The 21,096-nt window shown below is 33.4% G+C and overlaps 6 protein-coding genes across 10 annotated transcripts; 4 read left to right on the top strand and 2 right to left on the bottom strand.

Annotated features, from left to right (window-relative positions):
* The first annotated feature begins 25 nt into the window (after positions 1 to 25).
* On the top strand, positions 26 to 1,055 carry LOC119640835 (succinate dehydrogenase [ubiquinone] cytochrome b small subunit, mitochondrial-like). Its single transcript, XM_038039088.1, has 4 exons — positions 26 to 276; positions 363 to 475; positions 532 to 719; positions 778 to 1,055. The coding sequence occupies exons 1-4, from the start codon at positions 234 to 236 to the stop codon at positions 962 to 964; spliced, it is 531 nt and encodes a 176-aa protein (XP_037895016.1). The 5' UTR covers positions 26 to 233; the 3' UTR covers positions 965 to 1,055.
* Positions 1,056 to 1,187: 132 nt separating this feature from the next.
* On the top strand, positions 1,188 to 2,227 carry LOC119640834. The gene is made up of 3 exons (XM_038039087.1): positions 1,188 to 1,538; positions 1,593 to 1,899; positions 1,965 to 2,227. The coding sequence occupies exons 1-3, from the start codon at positions 1,307 to 1,309 to the stop codon at positions 2,224 to 2,226; spliced, it is 801 nt and encodes a 266-aa protein (XP_037895015.1). The 5' UTR covers positions 1,188 to 1,306; the 3' UTR covers position 2,227.
* Positions 2,228 to 2,358: 131 nt separating this feature from the next.
* On the bottom strand, positions 2,359 to 3,779 carry LOC119640852 (phosphatidylglycerophosphatase and protein-tyrosine phosphatase 1). 3 transcript variants are annotated; one of them, XM_038039120.1, is made up of 4 exons: positions 3,589 to 3,779; positions 3,133 to 3,276; positions 2,747 to 3,064; positions 2,359 to 2,558 (listed from the first exon to the last, which is right to left on the bottom strand). In XM_038039120.1, the coding sequence occupies exons 1-4, from the start codon at positions 3,598 to 3,600 to the stop codon at positions 2,430 to 2,432; spliced, it is 603 nt and encodes a 200-aa protein (XP_037895048.1). In that variant the 5' UTR covers positions 3,601 to 3,779; the 3' UTR covers positions 2,359 to 2,429. The 3 variants fall into 3 exon arrangements, with proteins under 3 accessions (XP_037895048.1, XP_037895047.1, XP_037895049.1); XM_038039119.1 differs by having other exon boundaries at positions 2,359 to 2,561; positions 3,589 to 3,778; XM_038039121.1 differs by lacking the exon at positions 2,359 to 2,558 and adding an exon at positions 2,567 to 2,650 and having other exon boundaries at positions 3,589 to 3,776.
* A 116-nt stretch (positions 3,780 to 3,895) lies between these two features.
* Positions 3,896 to 5,207, top strand: LOC119640832 (protein SEC13 homolog). Its single transcript, XM_038039085.1, has 2 exons — positions 3,896 to 4,281; positions 4,347 to 5,207. The coding sequence occupies exons 1-2, from the start codon at positions 3,992 to 3,994 to the stop codon at positions 5,011 to 5,013; spliced, it is 957 nt and encodes a 318-aa protein (XP_037895013.1). The 5' UTR covers positions 3,896 to 3,991; the 3' UTR covers positions 5,014 to 5,207.
* A 330-nt stretch (positions 5,208 to 5,537) lies between these two features.
* LOC119640811 (dolichyl-diphosphooligosaccharide--protein glycosyltransferase subunit STT3B) lies at positions 5,538 to 8,971 on the bottom strand. The gene is made up of 6 exons (XM_038039054.1): positions 7,573 to 8,971; positions 7,301 to 7,500; positions 6,756 to 7,226; positions 5,829 to 5,969; positions 5,703 to 5,760; positions 5,538 to 5,642 (listed from the first exon to the last, which is right to left on the bottom strand). Exons 1-6 carry the CDS (start codon positions 8,947 to 8,949, stop codon positions 5,571 to 5,573), a joined length of 2,319 nt encoding a protein of 772 aa, XP_037894982.1. The 5' UTR covers positions 8,950 to 8,971; the 3' UTR covers positions 5,538 to 5,570.
* Positions 8,972 to 10,168: 1,197 nt separating this feature from the next.
* On the top strand, positions 10,169 to 19,491 carry LOC119640812 (equilibrative nucleoside transporter 1-like). Of its 3 annotated transcripts, XM_038039055.1 has the most exons (10): positions 10,169 to 10,308; positions 10,819 to 10,847; positions 11,584 to 11,691; positions 15,919 to 16,049; positions 16,139 to 16,281; positions 16,401 to 16,546; positions 16,610 to 16,842; positions 16,902 to 17,073; positions 18,633 to 18,930; positions 19,221 to 19,491. In XM_038039055.1, exons 2-10 carry the CDS (start codon positions 10,838 to 10,840, stop codon positions 19,363 to 19,365), a joined length of 1,386 nt encoding a protein of 461 aa, XP_037894983.1. In that variant the 5' UTR covers positions 10,169 to 10,308; positions 10,819 to 10,837; the 3' UTR covers positions 19,366 to 19,491. The 3 variants fall into 3 exon arrangements, with proteins under 3 accessions (XP_037894983.1, XP_037894984.1, XP_037894985.1); XM_038039056.1 differs by lacking the exons at positions 10,169 to 10,308; positions 10,819 to 10,847; positions 11,584 to 11,691 and adding exons at positions 14,361 to 14,845; positions 14,907 to 15,069; XM_038039057.1 differs by lacking the exons at positions 10,169 to 10,308; positions 10,819 to 10,847; positions 11,584 to 11,691 and adding an exon at positions 14,361 to 14,845.
* The last annotated feature ends 1,605 nt before the right edge of the window (positions 19,492 to 21,096 follow it).

Below are 21,096 nucleotides of genomic sequence, written 5' to 3'. Positions count from 1 at the left end.
ATATATTCAATCAATGCATCGCAGTCTATGTCAGATTACTCTTTGCCCACGAAAATCCTAAGAAAATTCGCTGAAACGACGAAAGCAAATTTATCCCATAAATTAGCTGTCAAATTATTCGCATTCTGTTCAGTTCCTTCTGTCTAAAAACTTCATCACTATTTTGTTTAAGCAAAGTTTTAAGAGAGCAAATAACTATATTGCACATAATCTAAAAATTTTATAAAATAAAAATGGCTTTGCAACTAGCGCTACGCAACGCACCCAGAATCAATGGTAAATGAAAAAGCTTTAAATTTATTTACCTTCATAGAACTGGAGATTATATAATAAATACCTTTTATAAAAAAAAAAAAAAACAGCTGCAAATATCTTGAAGACAGGTCGTTTAACTTCGTTGAAGACCTATGCCACCATAGTTGGTGCTCAACGGACTGCTATTGCAAACTCTTTAAATATAGCAAAGAGTGTAAAGGTATGAAAACATATGCTTAACAAAATCTATAATTTATAGAATTTCCTTATCCTCAGCCATTTACACGTACAATTGCACTAAGTTCCCCCCGTTTGTCAGCGGCTGGTGGTAATCACACTACATTATGGACTCTCGAAAGAGTAGTGTCATTAGCTTTATTAGGGGTTATACCTGCCGCTTTCCTAGTGCCCTCGCAAACGCTAGATGCTTTAATGGCCGTATCGTTGGTACTTCACTCTCACTGGTATGCTTTCCATATATGCGTCGTTTTCATACAACCATTATAAACCCTTTTTTTGTAGGGGTATTGAAGCCATGATTACGGATTACGTACGTCCTGCTATTGTTGGCAATGTTTTACCTAAAGTATCTCATGCTTCTCTCTTGTTATTATCCATGGCTACTTTGGGAGGTCTTTTCTATTTAATTTATAACGACATTGGTATCGCCAAGTCTGTTAAGAAATTATGGGCCGTAAAAGCTGCTTAATTTATTTATGAAAAATAAAAGTCTAAATGAGGAGTCTGCCACCAAATAACTATTAAGCTAGAAAGTCTTTATGTTATGTATACACGAATGTAACTTAATAAAAATTTGTCAAATATATATCGTAAATATCCATAAAAAGGGAACTCCTCTAATAATCTAGTCTCTGCAAGTATTCTTTTAGCAAATCTAATGGGGTTTATATTTCAATGTTTATTCAAATCTTAGCGAAGCTGAATTAATTGACTTTGCTGGTGTGATTAGACGGATTAACCTGATGAGATTTAATAAATAGATTCTTTTGGTTCAATAATTCAGATTTGTAAGGGCACAGGACTTCATGCAATGCCTTACATACATTTTTACAAGCAAATGTATCTTTCTTATTTAACCGAAGCGATAACTGTCAATTTTTTTAAAACTTGTCAAAGATTTTATTTCTATTACATCAGAGTAAAATTTTTTCTGAAATCAGTTGAACGGCTTAAAATACAAGAAATACTTCTAATCTTTACTATGCTTTTCAATCATAAAATGTCGTTAACTTTCATTAGGAAGAGCTTTCAAGCCTATAAAGGTACGTATCGTAACATTTTTAGGAAAATTCATAAAATTTACACAATTTTCTTAGGCTGTCGTTTTTTTGGCACTATAAAGAATACCCATTTTTACAATTCAAATTCAATTGCATATCCGAAAGAAAACTACGGACTCCTTAAGCCAGTGAAAAAATTATTACCATTTGCAATTATTAAACGTCATGGATTGGTGAATGTACGTATAAGAGAATATCCGTCTAATCGCCGTTATACCATTATATGGATATTGGAACAAATTGCAAATGTGAGTTTGATTTTCCTTATGCCAACTGCATTTTTGTGTGATAATAAGGAAATTGACTTCGCTATGGGTATTGCGGCTTTATTGCATTCCTATTGGTAAACAAGAACAGTTAGGCGAAGAAAAAAAAACATAATATATATTCACGACATTGTTTTTGCAGCGGAATGCAGTCGGTGATAAGTGATTATATGCGCTCCGCTGTCGTCGGCAAAGCATTACCAATTATTACCAGAGTTCTAGTGGTAATCTTTTCTATTGCGGCACTTTGTGGTTTATATCAACTAGTTTATGACGACATCGGCATTGCGCCCACAATTAAAAAATTCTGGGTAATTACAGGACCGAAAGAGCCAGAGCCTGCTCCACAAGAAGTCGAAAAGGTTCACCCAAAGAAAAGATGGTTTAGACGAAAGAGCGAATAGAACTTAAATTTTAAATTGCTTAGCATCATGAAATTACGCACACATAGCTTAACAAAATAGATTTCTTTTAATACACAATTCATTAATAATTCATTTAGAAAAACAATTCAATAACAATATATTTTACATAAAAAAAAGAAATATATATATATATACATATATGTAAGAGGGATGTTGCTGATGCTCAAAAGGGCACATGACGTTTAAGATTGCTTTCTATTGATATGGTTTTTATAAAATTCTCTTAAAGCTTCCCATTGTTGAGTATGCAGCCATATATGAGGACGGCAAATTCGCATGTGTTCGACCGCTTGTTCAGGAGTCCAGTCGTTCTTCTTCACCAATAAAAAAAATTTGAATAAAAACGTTAAAGATTAAGTCCTCTAAAGTAATAGCAATAGTTAATGAACCCAAAAGTTTTCGACTAAAAATTAAAATCGGGGTCAGAGGATCAGAGTTTTTAAGAAAAAGGGGAATTCTTTGTGCACTGTTAATATTAAAAGTTTTAAATCTTACTTACCAATATTAAATAACAACCCACTAATGTAGCGCTGCGAGTACGTCCCGCCTTACAATGCACGTATACGGTGCCTACATTTTCAGGACTGTCGGTGGTACTTAAGCCTTTAATGCGGTTATCGCGAGGTAAAAATTTGTTAATAAATTCTACGCCTTTATGCAATTTTTCTTGGCACGGCGATTCAAATATGTCAGTGGTAGCCAATTGTAAAAACTCAACTCCCATAAGTTGCCATTTCGTTAAATTATTAGAGAAGACTGTCAGCTCATAATCTTCATTCATCGAAATGACAGCTTTCATGTTTTCTTTTTGAATAAGCTACAATAAAAATGCATTTATAAAATATCAAAAAAAAAAAAAAAAAATCAAAAGGAAAAAGGATTTACTTCATTGGCTTGAGAACGAAATGGTAGTGCTCCTAATATAACATTATCATCGATACGATCGTACCAGTTGCGTCTGGTAATCTTTTCCATTAAGACATTATAAAAAAGTGTTGGATAAAACGAAACCCGAGCAAACATATTGGCCTTTAAAAAGTAAAATAAATAGATATTTTTAAGTCTTGTAAATAAACTCTGCACTCTTTAAAAGCTTAGTTCGATGTAATAGTAAAAGAATTTCAAACTTTCACTTTAGCTCTCAGCTCGACGATCTTGAGCTTCTTTAATTGTTTACTCACGAACTACAACTGTCGACGAGTCAAGCTAAAGTGCTCTTAATACAATATCAGAAATGCAGAGATATTACTTTGCTTAAAATATAACATATGTATAAACTAAAATATAATACAAAATTTAGAAGAATTAAATTTAATTATGCTGCAATTATGTTCCACTTACACCCATCGCCATGCCATAGAAATTAAGTGTCACAGAAATTAAATATAAATGTAATATAAACTCAAATTATAATTTCTATATTCCTTTCTCTAATTTTTCTTTCAGCAATAAGCAGTTAAATTACTTTACTTTTTATATTTATATGAATAAATTTTAAAACTTATTAATCTACATCTGTTTATCACCAAAGCGCATATGGTAGGGATGCCACTCTTATTATTATTATTACACTGCGTTCACAACAACTAAAATATAAGCAAATTTTTCTTTTCGTTATAAAAAGTTCAATATACTTTTATGTTTATTGGCAACACTTTTCAACGTCCACGTCAAAGAGAAGACCTAAATAATCTAAAGAGCAAAAATCAATTTGTTCCGTTTAGCTAAAACATTTATAATAAAAATGGTTAGCTTAATTAATACTGTGCATACCGGTCATGAAGACATGATACACAATGCCATTCTGGATTATTATGGCTTGCATTTGGCCACTTGTTCAAGCGATGGTTCAGTAAAAATTTTCGACATTAGAAACGGCAATCAAACAATTGTTGCTGATCTCAAGGGTCATCAGGGTCCAGTTTGGCAAGTTGCTTGGGCTCACCCGAAATTTGGTAATATCTTAGCATCTTGCTCCTATGACCGTAAAGTTATAGTGTGGAAGGAGAACGGGGCAAATGAATGGGCTAAAATGTATGTATGCTATTAGGTTACAATTCATAAATAGGTATTAATAACTTTTTTTTTCTTTTTTTCAGTTATGAATATGGTAATCATGATTCATCGGTTAATTCCGTAGCTTTCGCACCAGCCGAGTACGGGTTAATATTGGCATGCGGCAGTTCAGATGGTTGTATTTCCATTCTCAATTGCAATAGTACGATGTTTGATGTTTGGGATTGCAAAAAAATTCCCAACGCTCACACTATTGGTTGCAATGCTGTATCTTGGTGCCCTTCCACTGTGCCAGAGCCAGCATTTAATCAACGAAGCTCGACGGCACGTGGCCCCGCTGTAAAACGTTTAGTTAGCGGTGGTTGTGATAATTGCGTCAAAATATGGCACGAAGATAATGACCGCTGGGTGGAGGAACACCGCTTAGAAGCCCACTCAGATTGGGTGCGTGATGTGGCTTGGGCTCCATCCATTGGGTTGCCGCGTTCGCAAATAGCATCCGCTTCCCAAGACCGCCACGTAATAATTTGGAACAGTTCAGATTTAAGCACGTGGACATCGACCATTCTTCATACGTTTGACGATGTGGTGTGGTCAGTTAGTTGGTCAATGACGGGTAATATCTTAGCTGTCGCTGGGGGTGATAATAAGCTCTCTTTATGGAAGGAGAATAATGAAAACCAATGGACATGTATTAATGAGGATGCTTCATCAACGAGCGGCCAACAGCTCGAACAGCGAACATTGTGAATAAACAATAAAACTGAATTTTTCACGAATTTGTTTTTGTAAACATTTAAGGAACTTTATATACATCAATAATATAACGAAAACCTAAGGAGACAAGTGCTGTGTATATTTCTTATTGCTTCTTGTTTCCACGATTCCATATAAACCTTTTTTTTTTATTTAGGTTTAAATAATAAATCGGTTTGTTCTCTATTTATATACGTATGCACATAAACAAGTGTATTGTTTCTGCTGGCAAACAACAAAAAACAGAAATCACCTTAGAAGCAAAGAGATGTCCTTTAAGGACTCTACATTACTTGTTGTTAATGGTTTTTATATTCCGAAACTCAGTTTAGCAGAGCCCACTGTTAAGCTTTAATTATACATTAACACAATTCATGTCCGCGCTAGATAGGGGGCAAAGATGCAGAATGGCAGTTAAAATTGGAATGATAGCCCTTTAATGACAGGTACACAGGCAAATGCCGAAATTAAAAAAAGTAAAGAAAAACATCCAAAAAATTTTTTTTTGTTCGATTTTACTTTACATTAAAATGCGTTGAATGCAAAATGATTTATTTACGATTTCTTTTGCCTTTTACAACGACGGGCCGGTTCTTAATATAACCCTTCCTACGTTTAGCATTCTGCAATTAGAAAAAGATATTTATAATAAAAGCCAATTTATAAGTTATGAAAAAACGTACCTTTCTTGATTGAAAATTTGTAGGTCCTATTGTACGCTCCCGTAATTTTAATGCCGGTCTATTAAATTTTTTTTATTTATTATTAAACTTGGCTATAAATAATATGATGATATAGAAAAAAATTACCTATTGAACTCTTGTGGTTTCTTGACGCGATAAATGCGAACTAACCAATGTTCGGTGGTATACGCCTCCTCCAGATACGTTAAATCGAAATCCTTATTTCCTATAACTCCATTGCGGGTTCGGTCGTAACCTGCCGGCCCTCTGTAAATATTTTTTATGCGAATTATTATATTAACAAAGCTTTCTTCCCTTAAGATTATACATCTATTCGCAGTTCTTTGCAAGAATACATCATTTTACAATGAACATCAATTTTGTTTATTATAAAAACGTTTTGAAAATGTCTTTCAGTGGCCGATAGCTTTCCACCTTCTAAAGCTACTATAGTATTCTTTGTATTCTACACCACACGTGCTACAGGATATATTAAAATAGTGCGGACGTATGCAACACATAGAAGAAGAGAGACCCACCTTTTATTATAACGATCGATTCAGAATAATTTTTAAATCGATCTAAGCCTGTCTGTTCGTCTGATGGCTGTCTATGTAAATTTTCAATCTGCAGGCCACAATTTCTAATAAACTTTGATAAATATTGGTACACAGAAATGCTAATGTCCACGGACGAACGATATTGAAAATGGTTCGGATCGAATCACCTCTTCGGCCGCTCCTCGCATAACGCCCTATTCTGAAAAGTCCTTATATGGGAAGAAATTGCAATTTTCAAAACTTTTTGCCAAGTGGTAGCGGTAGTTGACGTTCCCGATTTGTATGAAAACTGTCTGGGACGATTTTTCAAACCGCCCCTCACATAGCCGTCCCTGAGTAAATTGAATCTTTATTTGGTAAAAACGCAAATTTAAATACCCCTGCATGATGTCTCAATGAATGCTTTGTCTACTTCTAATTAATCATACGTACTCCTAGGACATTCTATCAGAATTTTTGCAAGCAATTATATATAGACGCAGTAGATGTTTACCTATAATCTAATTTTAGTTCTCCAAACCGATAATAACTAAGTTTGTACATTAAGCAGTTGAGTAAGGTTGGAGATCCTTCAGAGTCTATGCGAAATTCACCACGTTCTGTGAAATAGTCACTTTCTTTTATATCTTTGGGATGTTCACCTTCTGCTATTCGTACCATCCATAAAAATTTATTTATATCGTCACCAGAATAACCGATAACACCACCAAATATAACTAAAACATAATCGACGTCCAGCGTTGTCATTATTTCATAGGCTTTTTCTTCGGTAGAAGACATAGCTTTTCCGACCAAAGCTATGTGACTATTATTCCAAGTATTATTGTCGACTAAAGTGGTACGATTAGCCATACCGGCAATCTGATAACCATAATCCCACCAAGACATAACTCGGGCATCGTCTGCAGTATTCTGTGACAGCCAATAGTAGGCTTCACGGAAATCGTCTAATATGCTGCGAGACCTTATATGAGAAAAAGTATGAAAATTAATTTTATATGAAAACAGAAATGTTCGGCTTTTATAAATTTTTCTTACCCATCATGATTATTGTGAAACGCTAAAACAATTGAAGGACTTGAGTAGGCATTACTAGTTACCCATGTGCAATGTACTGCAAATGTCATTAGAATCATTAAAATTGCCAATATTACGAAACTTTTCAAATTAGAACCGATTCCTGTGCCGGTTTCATGTTGCTGGGCATCATGTTTCGGTCGATGTTTTAATTTTCCAGCCTAAAAGTGAGAATTTTTCCTATCAAATTTCTATCAACGAAACAAAAATCAAATAAATTATTATAAATTTACTTTGTCATATAAAGTTTTCTTCTCGGTAGAGTTTTCATCGTTATCTTCTGTAAGCGTTGTATTTGATTTTGTATTATCCTCACGTAAATAAACATCCAATAACGTTGAAAATGCAACGCCGGCCAACATACAAACAACCGGTGTTAAGGTTAACATTAAACGCACCATTACTCCCGCAAAATACACTGCACTAATTGCATAAAGCACAACAAAGACTCGTTCGTCATTGATTTTTTTGATACAATACCAAACACCAACCGGAAACGCGCAGACCAAAATGTGCAGATCGAAGAAAAATGAGAACCAAGTAGTAGGTTGATGCTCCGATACGGAGGCAATAATTGGTATATGGATCTTGGCGTAGCCAGTGTCCCATAGAGAATAGAACCGTCCACTCCATGGAGCAATAACTCCCATCATTGTAAGGCCAACAACTGCTACAAATACCAATGCAGCTGCCAGCAGTCCACCGAAAATAAAGATTTTCTTGAACTCATTGCGAGATAATACTGTTTGCAAGTGACGTAAGAATCCAACCACTAACAGCAACACAAATACGCCAAGAGCAGCCATATGTTCACTGGTGCGTATAGGTTGGAAACCCACAAACGGTATTTGCATCGACAGTAACAATCCAAGCACGTAGAACGTAGTGTAGCTAGTCAAAAGCCTTAGGGAATAACGTCCCATTATAAGCAACACAAAAACATGCAGCGGTATCAGGTTTATGATAAAAACATATCCGCCCCAAGCTGACACCATATAAAAATATGATAATGCCGCCGCCGATGCCCAAAACACTGATCCTGTTTTCACTGAACGCACCCATAAGAAGTATGTAAATTGTAAAGCAAATATCGCTATACCCTCATTATCGTATGAACCGGCTACTGATCGCGATATATAGCCAGGCACAATAGCGATAAAACTAGCGGCGAAGAGACCAGCACCGGGCGACCATAACTCTTTGGTTAACAGATATGTTGATATTGCTGTAAGTCCGCTAAACACAGGTGCCAAAAAAACGCATATGTCACGTATATGCACAGGAATATTTAAGGCGTGCAACAAATAGTGTATACTCCCCGATGTTATCATTAGTCCTGGATAAACAGTGCCGCCAACTATTCTACCAAGAGGATACCAGGCTCTTTCATCGAACCAATTGAGGAACTTGTAGAAACCATGCTGCACCATATAAGCAGTAGCACGGTAATTAAACCATGGATCAAATTCATGAATGATTGACTCGAATCTTATGACAGCAAATAGCCGAGATGAGAAACTCGCTAACCACGCTATCGCTAATATAACAAATGTTATTAAACTGCTGTAACCGGCAGTTTTCCGGTTGAATATTTTTGCTGGTCGATTCATTACGTCCCATAAATAGGAACAATGTTGCGATTAAAATAAAATTCAAACTAAGTGTGAAAAGTAATACTTATGACTTACGACACGTAGATAGTTTAGAATGAAAAAAACACCGGCGAAGCAGTGCTGGCAACTTAAAAAATCATTGAGAGAATTCCTTGAAATTACTTGCACAGAGTCGCTTATAATAAATAAATGGTTAAAAGATCAACTTAACAACTTAAATGATAACGCCATTCAGCTATGTTAAATTTCCAACTTAAAAGAAAACAAAGGTTCAACTCTGTTAAATAGTTTATTTATTTTTTATTAATAAATGCATGTTTTCATATAAAGTTTCTTAATTTCTTCAATTTTTCAGTACACAAAAGCTCAGAAACGCCTACTTATGAAAGGCGAAAAAAAAACCATTGCCCAAGTTCATTACATATAAGTTTAAAAGTAGAAAATTAAAAATCCAGCAACAATTTCCAAATGAGTGTTATGACCATTATGACAAAAAAGAATAAATAAATAATCGGTGTAGATTTTATTGATACCGCAAAAAGTTCAAATTAATTGAGTTCACTTAATATATAATGGGTGTAGGTTTTATGTATTTGAATATTGTTATTATTATTTCTATTGTTAACACTATAGAATTATTTTTCGGGTTCTATGAAGAACTTTTTGAATGGACTAATCAATTTTAATGATTGATCTGGATGCGTGATAATAAGAGTAGAAGGGTTTAGATTTAATAAAATATTTGTGCTTTTCTTAAAAATAGTATTATTTTCTCTATTTTTCTGCTTTATATATGCTCATGGAGCGGAAAATCATTAAACGTAGTTTTTAATACTGGTAACGAATTTAAAAGGATTTTGAAAATAGAGCGTTATTACACACTACTAAAAGCATACTTGATCATATTGTGACTATTTTATGTCAAAAAATGTTGCAATTACTTTTTTTAATATATAGAATTTTTTATAATTAAACCAATACACATATGTACATACATTTTTTTCACAAGAACGGGTTAGTGTAAAAATTGGACACTTCTGCGTAACACATGAAAGCTTTGAAAGTTTTTTTCTTTTGCGATAGCGCTGATACTAAAATCGATATGTGACAATAATAACAGCTTTTCTAAGAGGATTTGATTGCTTGGCAGCATTGTAGTTTTAACTTTGCATTCTTATTGTAAAATTTTGTTTCACTCGTGTCCGCTCTCAGTCGCTTTTTTCTCTTTGAAAAAGATGTTAATTTCTTTCAAGTTCTTAAGCGAGTATAATACAGTTCAGGTTTTTTTCTATCGTTCTATTTTATTTTAATTATCTAATAATAATAACTTTATCTAATTTTCTTTTTTAAAGAAATGTAAGTTTATTAGCAATTAGAAATGAACTTTCACCTTCAAATAAGAAAAAGTGCAAAATACATAGATAGGTAAAGATTAGTTGCATTAAAGAAAAAAAAAAACGTTATCATCCGCTAACGTGCTCTTACATATGTAAACGAAATCTAAACTTATTTGTGTGAAAATGAAAATAGAAAAAATTGTATGAAATAACATAAATACATGTATATATGTATGTATATATGTATATATGTAGTTATATAGTATGAAGATTATCAATTTCAGATTACCCTTAGCAGTAAACTACAATTTGCTTTAGTTTGTTGTGTGACAATTTGATAATTTTTCCAACATAATGACATAAATAAATACACAGCTGAGCTTATGTTAATATTAAGCTTTCTATAAATATACAAAAGTTTTTATTTTCTTTCCTTCTATTCCGCATTTGGATAACAATAGAATAATTAACACATGAAAAATGCAATTGTTTTTTTTTCTTTATTACAAATTATTTTTCTTTTTTCTAGATTTTATTGATCGTTCATCATGAGTTATTGTAAGTAAAAGATTACTACCGTAACATTATTTGAAATTGCTTTTACCGTTTCAATTTTATTTGCATTTATAAGTTAATTCAATATAAGATCCGTTTTTTTTTTGTTTGTTTGTGTAATCAAAATAAAAGACCATAACAAATATTATTAAACTAGAGCTATATATAATCTCTTGCATTAAAAGTTCATTGACTTTCTCGATTACATTTTGCTTTATTAAAGATCTTGAATTGCACGTGACTTGTTATTCATTTTGTCATTCATGTAACCAAAAAAAGAAAACTTTTCATTGGCGCAAGGGTCAAATTTTTTTCAATTATTCTTATTCTATCGCGCGTTGTTAATGTCCGTCTCTATTCATGGATGACATATCAATCTAAAGATAAAAATTCTTCGAAATATTTCGTTCCTCAGTAATCTTTCATTGATTGTTGCACACATAAAAAAAGGAAAGCACGTAGCACATGTGTCTCGAAAGAAATATTATTCATATAAACAAATAAGAAAATTATATTTGCTCGTAACCGAATCTTTTATGCTCATCGCCTTTGTTTTAGAAGAGGAACTAAATTTTCATGCTCTATAACATCGGATAATATATAATACTTTGTGGGTTTCCTTGTGGGTATAAATATTGCAAACATTTTGATGGATATAAAAAACTAATAGATGGCATACTCTACATAACAAATATTAACATAATTAGTTATAAATCTATACATTAATTATATATTCCAGATGTAAATAAAGAGGAGAAATCTCCATTTCTCTCTGGGCAGAAGCCGGTTAGCCTAACGCCTTCATGGGAAGCACAAAAACTTCCTAATGATCAATTGAATTTTAAAGGTAAGAGTGTAAAATAAAAAGATCATTATAGTCTAGTGATTTGACGTGAACAAGATATTGTATGCACTAGATATTCAAATCGTCTTTAGCATTCAATTATTTACACTTTATTATACTTTTAACCCTTTGCACTCGAAGTTTTTTTTCATTCGAATTATAATCCGCGAGCGGTCACTAACAGCGAAACGCCCGAATACTAGTTTTTACGATTTGTTTTTGTTTTTGTGTTAAGAACTGCAAATTATTTACAATGTCTTCGTAGCGGAGCCCTCGAGTGCAAAGGGTTAATATATGTATTTCTGATTAGGGTCTAGTATAGCTTCGTTCTTCAATGAAAGAAATGAAAGAGAAAGACTTAAGCGACGATGATCCGGTTAAAGCTCAAGCGGGAGACAAGCAAGCTGAGAGCAATTTACATGTCCATTTTCAGTCTGTTCTGTACATAAGTCAGTACTGTGACTGAATATAAAATATAAACCGGCGCCAATTAAATCCGAAGACAATGAGTTATCCATTAAATGTTTTGAGAATGAAAATCCAAAGCCGTCATCAACATCGTCCAATGAAAGCAAATCAAAATCGTATATATTAATATAAAGGATTTAGCATGTTGATTTTATTCAGAAATTACGTAACTATGCACCTTTAAAAAAGTGAAGTGAAAATATAGTTTTACAATTTGTCCATGAACTACGGTTGTCTATTGTTTTCTCGGCGTTGGATGAGTATGTCGCAACCGTTTTCGGCAACTAAAAGATTCTGCTCGAACTGGGCTGAATATATAAAATATATAGAGAAGTATTCAAAATTCATTTAACACAAAATCGTTAATGCCGTTGATAAGAGCACAAAGTACAATAATATTAAGGTAGTGAGTATAATATGAGTGTTAATAAGCAATTAAGCTCATTAATAAATGCTGTCGCATCATAATTTTTAGGAAAAAATTTCTTTTTTTCATTTTTCTGTAAATTTTCATTGAATTATTTTTTTTTTTTTGTTTTTTCTTCTCAATAGTAACATGAGCACGAAAACGAAAAAGTTTTTTTTAGATCTCTTTGCTTAACAAGAGTTAAGAATACCTCGTCTCGTGAATTTTTCCCACGGAAAAAACATTTCTGATTAAATAAAGTAATAAATCGAAAAATACTTGAATATTGACTAATTGCTTGGTGCTAATACACGATTTTTATGATGATTGAAAACAATATCGTTTTTGTTGTCGAAACTGTTTGAATTACGTTTTTTGTGTTTTACGGGGATATAATAACGACTTCTGCTGATTAATTTCTAGGAAGCAATTAAGAGGAAAAAGATTTGCTTTTAACATATTGAAAAATGAGGAGGAGTGACCTCAAAGTGTCCTCAAATCATATGACAGGGACATCTAGGGTAATTGTCTAACGGTGATGGCCAGTATCCGGGGGACTCATTTAAGTAGTTTATAGGCTTAATTTAAGTGTCACTTAAACGAATGGAACTTTTATGTACCGTTAAGCGAGACTTTGATAAATTGAAATATCAAACAGAAGTAGAAAAAGTTTCAAGACAAAAGAACCCATACTCATATTGTACTCATTCTGTGCCTTTATCGAGTTTAATTAATCACGCACTCCAATGGTTTCTTTTGTAAATTAATTTAAAAAAAAAAAAGTTGGTCTCCTTTCACGCTTGAAATGAGTAATTATCGAAAAAGAAGCCAAGATAAGATAGAGCTTAAAGATTGTTTATCTTATTTTACAAGAAAGATCATTCACTTACAACAAATGCTTCCAAGTTATTTACTTTGCAAGCAAACTAGTTTGCTACTATCAAGAAATAAAACCAGTAAACGAAATACAATATCTTCAGAAGAAACGGTCACAGGTCATTAATTTTTTGAATTTCAATAAAAGTAAATTGGATGTGAAGATAGGTCAATCAAGAAATTCTCTTATACATTCGATCAGCTCTCTACTCGATTAAAGAATAAGATTAAAAGGGAAGAAAAAAATCTTGTACAAATTGTGTATCCATTTTAACGTTCGCCCATACAGTGCTACGGAAAAAAAGAGAGGGAAAAAACATGAAAATTCTCGTCCTGTTGTTGTTTTCCATAAATGACACAATTCTTTCAAATTTGATCTCCAATTCTGAAATTTTCAGTTTTTTCTATTTTCGCATTATAAGCGAGCCATTCTGAAATGAAAATTTCATTTTCAAAATTGTGCAAGCTTTACTATCTTGATTTTAAACCTTACTCTGGTTCAGAATAGCGGACATATGGACGTACTTATGTGAATAACAAACGAAATTATTTACTCAATATAACTTTAATGGAAAATCCATTTGCAATAAGGGAAGCCTTAGATAAAATATCACAATTTTTTTATAGAAAAATGAAATGAATTAATTATCAGTTGACCAAAAAAGTCATTACCGATTCCTTTCAATGTTCGACTTGACGAAAATGTGCTACGCTTTAAAAAAAGGAAAAAATTTGTTCTAATTAACGCTAAGATTAATTTTGAAAATAGCTTAACTAAATTGGTAAACTGAAGTGAAAAAGAGTAAATGGATGTAACTTGACTTGACTTGGGTTAAATGAACGGTAAGTGAGAGGAAGCATTTAATTGAATGAATTAATGTAAAAAAATTGTAAGTGACTTAAGATCATTTTATATAAGAATAATTTTGAAAATTTTAATATTTTATTGTGCTTAAGCTGTAAATGCAGCAGAGTTTCAATGAAGTCGATAGCCTTAGATAACTGGTGCTTCATTGTTTGAAGTTATTTCTGTTAGCTAAGCTAATAATAATAATAATAAGCAATTTTCTTATAAATCGTCCATAAGATGATAATTAATCTTTTAGGAATCTCCGACTTAAAGATTCGATTCGTAAAAGCCGAAATATTTGTTCGCTTTTTAAAAATGCATTTCCAAGCTCTTTTTTTTCTACCCGCCGCAAGGAAATGTCCCCTGCATTGGTGCGAGCAGGAAGAAGGATGGAAAGATGGAGCAGTGCTTCGCACGTTTGACTTGGGAGCAGAAATATCAAGCACGTTGGGAAAGACCATTGTCGGCAGATTGTTACAGAGGTGGGCAGTGTGATTGAAGAACGACCAAACGTGGTAATGTGTCGTGCGATACGCCGGCAATTCCAAGACGAGTAGGTGAGAACGCTGAAATATCCTTGTGCTTCTGATAAAGAACATAGCTCTCTCATCTCTGTAGAGCACTTGCCCTGGATGTGCTTATAAATAAATCATCCTCTCAAATCTTCTCGGTCCAAAGAAAATTTTTTGGACTTTTTTACCGAGTTTTGTCATGAATGCTCACTCCTTCATCCAATATTCCGGTCGAAGTTTCGCCTAGATTCGCTGAGCATTTGATACTAGTTAAGTACACGTATAACTTACTAAGCTTCCATGTAGGCATTGTAAATGGCAAAAACATATTCTGTTATATTCGAATTATCCATAGATATAGGCAAATGTTTAGCATTGTATTTGTTGTCGTAAGTAACGAGCGACTAATATAGTTTTTTTTTTGTTTTTGCAATTGAATATTGTCTCAATGTATGTTGAGCTGCAGGCTTGCGCTAGAACTACAACAACTAGACTACTACAACGTGCCAGAATGTCAAATGTCGGGGAATGTTTATTGCAGACATTACGCAGAGAGACTTACCTTCCTATATCGGTTTAGAATTTCATCAACCAATCAAGAATACGTACATCCCTCTCAGCGTATCATAGCTTATCATCACATAACAAATATAGACTAATTATTTAGCGGCAGGTGAAAAACTTTTAGCATTTATTAAGAAAAACACAACCGTGTGATCGAGAGTGAATATTTAAACGGAATCAAGCAAGTCCAGCAGTACTTTATAACTTTCAAGCATATAAGCTTATGTTATGGGTTGAGGGCAAAAGGGGTAGATAGATGGATATGCTTATGGTGTTCGCTTGCCGGTCAGAATTCAGATTGGAGAAAGCAACTTTATAATATTTCCATGTACAGTTCCTTTTTTTCCCAACACTGCATTCTTTTCGACACACACTTGCAGACGTGCAAAAATGTTGCAAGGCAACATTTTACCTCTGTTTTTTTTTGCAGCAGCATTTTCTCTGCATTCCAAATACATATTTATATTTGCTTGCCCTTCTTATCAAGCATTGTTGTATCTATTTTTGGCATTTGTTGTTTGATCAATGAGGAAATTTTTTTTGTTTATTTACAGGACTAACGATGGCAAAAGCTCAAATGTCTTTGACGCCGCCAAAAGATAAATTTAAATTAGTATTTTTAATTTTTCTACTGCACGGTCTCGGTACGCTAATGCCCTGGAATATGTTTATCACCGCGAAAAGCGTAAGTTTTTACCGAAAGTGAGACAAATTTAATTGAATTGAACATTTCTCAGACATAAATTCGAATTGCATGTGTGTATTGTTCTATAGTATTTTGTAGATTTTAAATTGGCATCTACAAATGATACGTCTTCCTCAATATCGTACGATGGATATTTTCTTCAGTACTTGGGTTTCGCATCGCAGATACCTAATTTAATATTTAATTGGTTAAATATTTTCGTGCAATTGGGGTAAGTATTTAACAGCATGCATATTTATATATATATATACATATATATGTAAATATATGCATACGTACATCTAATATATAACTTTGGATATATATAGGTTTAATTTTATTTCTTTTTAGAGGCGATCTAACAAAGCGAATAGTGTATAGCATATTATTGGAATTAATTATTTTTACAATTACGATTATATTGGCTATATTGGATTCATCGGTTTGGCCGGACGTATTCTTTTGGATAACCATGTTAAGTGTAATCTTGTTAAATAGTAAGTGCGAAAAATTAAAAATATTCTTATTAATTATTTTCAATAATAATAAATTAATTTTAGTGGCTAATGGCATTTATCAAAATACGATTTATGGCATGGCAGCCACTCTACCCGTTGAGTACACTGGTGCCGTTGTTCTCGGTGCTAATATTAGTGGCCTTTTTGCGACAATCGTCTCCATATGCAGCTCATTCGTTTTCTCTTCATACAGAACTTCCGCTATTTATTACTTCATCACTGCCATGTTAGTGCTACTAATGTGCTTTGATACCTACTTCGCGTTACCTTTAAATGTAAGTTCTTCGCTTGACAAACGAAATTAAAAATTTTATTCTTTTGTTTCTGCTTTTAGAAATTTTATAGATATCATGAAACGATAAGACGTAAAGAGAATGTGCGGACAGATCAGCGTGTTCCGGTTAAAATTCCATATGGTAGTGTCTTCTTCCAAGCATTTCCTCAACTTTTTAATATATTTTTTGTATTTTTTGTTACACTCGCTGTATTTCCGGCGGTACATTCTGGTAAGCCTTTTTGAAACATATGTATAAAACATTTCTACTCTCTCTTTTGCCAACTCTATTAAGTTTTCAAAGGCAGCAAAAGAAAAATTTAATTTACAAAGCTTTACAAATATTCTACGATCACTAAGAACTACAGCTTTAAGTCGTGAGATTAGATTTAAATCCCCATGGTAACTGATAATACTGCAAATATTAAAGACAGATAGTGGAAATTTGAGGCCTCTTGATACCCACCCCCCACCATCAAAGGAAGGGGGTATACTCATTTTGTTTTTTGCTTCCCAAAAGGAAGCATAAGTGTATATACATGTTGGTCATCGTGAAATTCTGAGTTCACTAAGACATGTCCGTCCCTATGTCTAGCGCATGTTGTTGGCACTCTTCTGGTCGCAAAAGTGAAAATATCGACTTTAAATTTAGTAGAAACATTGGAAGTTTTTGCGCGCAGGTTGGTATTGAAAATAGACCAAATTGGTCAGAGCAGAAGCCTGCAGTGGACCGTAAACTGCACGCAACTTAATTTATTTTAACAAGCTACTCGGAAATTATAAAAGTTAGAAGATTGAAATTTTCGACATTTACTTTACAAAACACCCTACTCTTTACGTCCACAAATGGAAACAGTCGGCCATGTCCACGCAAAGTTACAAGTAATTAAATTTTAATTTCTCCACTTTTTTGAGATTTTATGCATATTTATGGTAAGGCAAACAAGACAGAATGCTTAAAACTATTTTGTTCGCTCCTCAAATGGAGATGTATTATCTGCCTGCGTTTATTTTAAAATAAATATGGTAGACCCCGCGATTCACTTTTTCTTAATAATACCAGCGATATAGGTATCAAATAAAAGGACGTGGAGAGTGGAATGCGAAAATCCAAGCGTGTTAGCTCCAAATTGCATATCACGGACGTCACGAAGTAGTGAACTAATTTTTTCGTTACAATACCGTTGACATGGGCATCACGTAAAAGGACTTGGAGAATAGAATGCGTGAGGCCAAGTGTGTTAATTCTAAATTAATTCTGGTAGACGTCAGCACTTAGTGGATAAAGTGTATTATTTATAATTTGATTATGGTGGACGTTTAATACATAAAGTGAAGCGCCCTCTTGGACATTAAAATGTTAAGAGGACCAAGTATTTATATAGTGGATACGCGAGCTTTGGCCCCTGGCGTATATAACTTTGTTACTTATTAAAACTTATGTCGAAACGGATCAAAGAAAAATTTTATTCAATAATTCCTCCTATTACTTAAAAATAACTGATGTGTTGCTCATTCCATGATTGAAAAGTTCGCTCGAAACAATAGACTTCTAATTATCGCCGTTCACATTTTCAGTGATAAAAAGATTCCTTACTCAAGTGAATCGACGTGAAATCACTTTGCAAATTTCCAATGAAGGGTACAGGGGAAAGGATACAAGATACAAAAGATACATTCTCTCTCGTCAATGACGAATTTAACAATTTACGGAAACTAGTGGAAAATAATATTTCCCATGATTTTTTTGTGTTTAATTTTTTATTTATTTAATTTTTTTTTTCTTTATAGATATTAGACCGAACCACAATGATTTTTTTATACCCGATCAACTTTTTACATCAATAACATGTTTCTTGACATTTAATTTATTTGCTATGCTCGGAAGCTTAGCTACGTCGTGGGTACAATGGCCTAAGCCAAAATATTTATGGATTCCTGTTTCAATGCGTGGTGCATTTTTGCCATTATTCTTGTTCTGCAACTATTTACCAAAAGGTGTGCAGAGAACACTGCCAATTTTAATAACAAACGAATGGATCTATTGGATTATTGCGGTAGTCATGTCGTTCAGTTCCGGCTATTTAAGGTAATTAAAATGCCTAGGACTTTTCAAAAATATTGCTTGAAAATGTAAAGAAATTGTAAGGAAAGACGAAGGCTTAAAGGAAGGTCTGAGAACTGTTATCGAACAGTTTCAAATATTATTTCTCCCCTCCCCCCTCTCTCGTTCTTTCCCACTTTCCCCCTCACATTATTTTGCAAAATTTGCGGACTTTAATGCCAGAATATTTCCAAATTTTTTTTATATATATATATTATTAGTATAAAAAATTAAATATTTCTGATATATGTAAATTATTTCGGTTTATATTTCAGTTCGCTTGGCATGATGTACGCTCCAAAAACGGTATCTCCGAAATACCAAACAACAGCGGGAATGTTTGCAGCCGCTATGTTAATAACTGGAATATTTTCGGGGATTCTTTTTTCCTTTCTATTTCCATACTTTGTAATTTTTTAAATTAAAATCATTTCTCAAAAATGTTCGAATCGGGAAAATAATAAATTTTTATGTTTTAATACAATTATTAATCAGGACTATTCCGCAGAGGTGGAAATAACAACAACAACAACAACAACAAAATCATAATTGTTAAATTTTATTTAGGATCACCTACTATTTTTCGTTGTTTAGCCTAATAATAATCCATGTTAAAAAGAAGAAATAGAACGAAAGACTAAATTCATGTAACATCAATACCTCTCAAATTAAAATAATGACCATCACCAGAAGCGAATGCACCAAAATAAGCCTATTTCTAATCTATTTTGTATTTATTAAATATTTTATATAAACATTTTTCTATTTATTTGTTCTACAAAAAGTGCGTAACTTTTAAGCATTAAGTGTATCTTTGTTATAAATTTTTATTCACAAAAAAACACTATAATAAATATATTTTTTCAAAATCACGTTTTTGTCTTGATACTCGTATCATAATCATACCTAACGTTATTTGTGAATGACTTCAATTGGAAAACAATTTCAGTGAAGTGAAGAGAGGAGAAGACACTATGGTTTTCCTTTGAACATATTGGAGATGTAAAAATGTTTTTTTGACTGAAGAGTTGAAATAATTTACTAAGAGGAGAATTGAGAACTGAATTAGAACTGAGAGAGTATCAGCCCCATTTAAAGTTTTTTTTTTTTAATATTACCAGTAACTCCGTGGATGTCCCGAGTGACCCCTTATTAGTGTAACACGGTGACGGCTAGGAAGAAGAAAGGAAAGAAAACATAATAGGAAAGGGGTGGCCGCAGCCTAGTGGGTATATCACCAATTGGTAAGAGTATGTGAAGGCATGCATGGCCGATTAGAGGTGATCGCCTCTATACTCCCAACACAATCAGAAAATAGGGAGAAAAGAAAAAAAGAGTGCCTACAGTGTGTGGTTACTTCTTAAGAATTATGACTTTACCGACTGAGCGCTCACTATAGCCACGACGAAAAGAACACTCGAGAAAAACTCTCTTGCTTCTCTTACCTGCTCACCTGGACAGCAGGAGTTTGCTTTGACTCAAATTTATCTGCAGATGCAATGTAGTTCCATTTTGTTTGTCTAGGGGTATTGCCTTGATCTTACATAAGATCGGCTTTTGTAGTATGGTTTTGGATTTTTTTATTATTACAAAAGGTTGTCCTACGCAGACGGCGATCTTACAAAAATTGCATTATATTTAGTTGATAACATCGAATTGAGTAATACGGCACGTAACGGGGTGGGTTCTAATATCGTAGGAGCAGTAGAGGCAGCGCATTTTGATGTAGTAGATAACCGCCGTGAACTCCAATACTGTAGATAATACTAGGAAACTGTGGATTCTAACATGATCGAATGCGGTAGATAACTACGGATTCAAATTTGATAGGTAACGGTAGGCAAAGGTGGACTCTAATCTGGCGTGTTTTCATACCTAACATTGGATTCCAATTTGTAGTTCAAGATGGATTCTATCAAGGTTGGTAACGGTAAGCAAACGACGGTTCCTGACATCATACGTAGCGGCGGACTCTAACACGGATGCAATCTAGCATGGTAGATAAGGATGGATTCTAACATGAATGCTAACACTGGATTCTAATACGATAGGTACTACGCGGATTTTATTTAGCATTCTTTTTAACACACGTATATGCAGTCTCTTTTCCTTTCCATTTTTTGTTGACATTCTAAGACATTCGCTGCCCTT

The sequence above is a fragment of the Glossina fuscipes genome, unplaced genomic scaffold (genome assembly GCF_014805625.2).
Source record: "Glossina fuscipes isolate IAEA_lab_2018 unplaced genomic scaffold, Yale_Gfus_2 128, whole genome shotgun sequence".
Taxonomy (NCBI): Eukaryota; Metazoa; Arthropoda; class Insecta; order Diptera; family Glossinidae; genus Glossina; species Glossina fuscipes.
The sequence above is the reverse complement of the archived record's forward strand: the minus strand, read 5'-3'. Positions and strand labels throughout refer to the sequence as shown.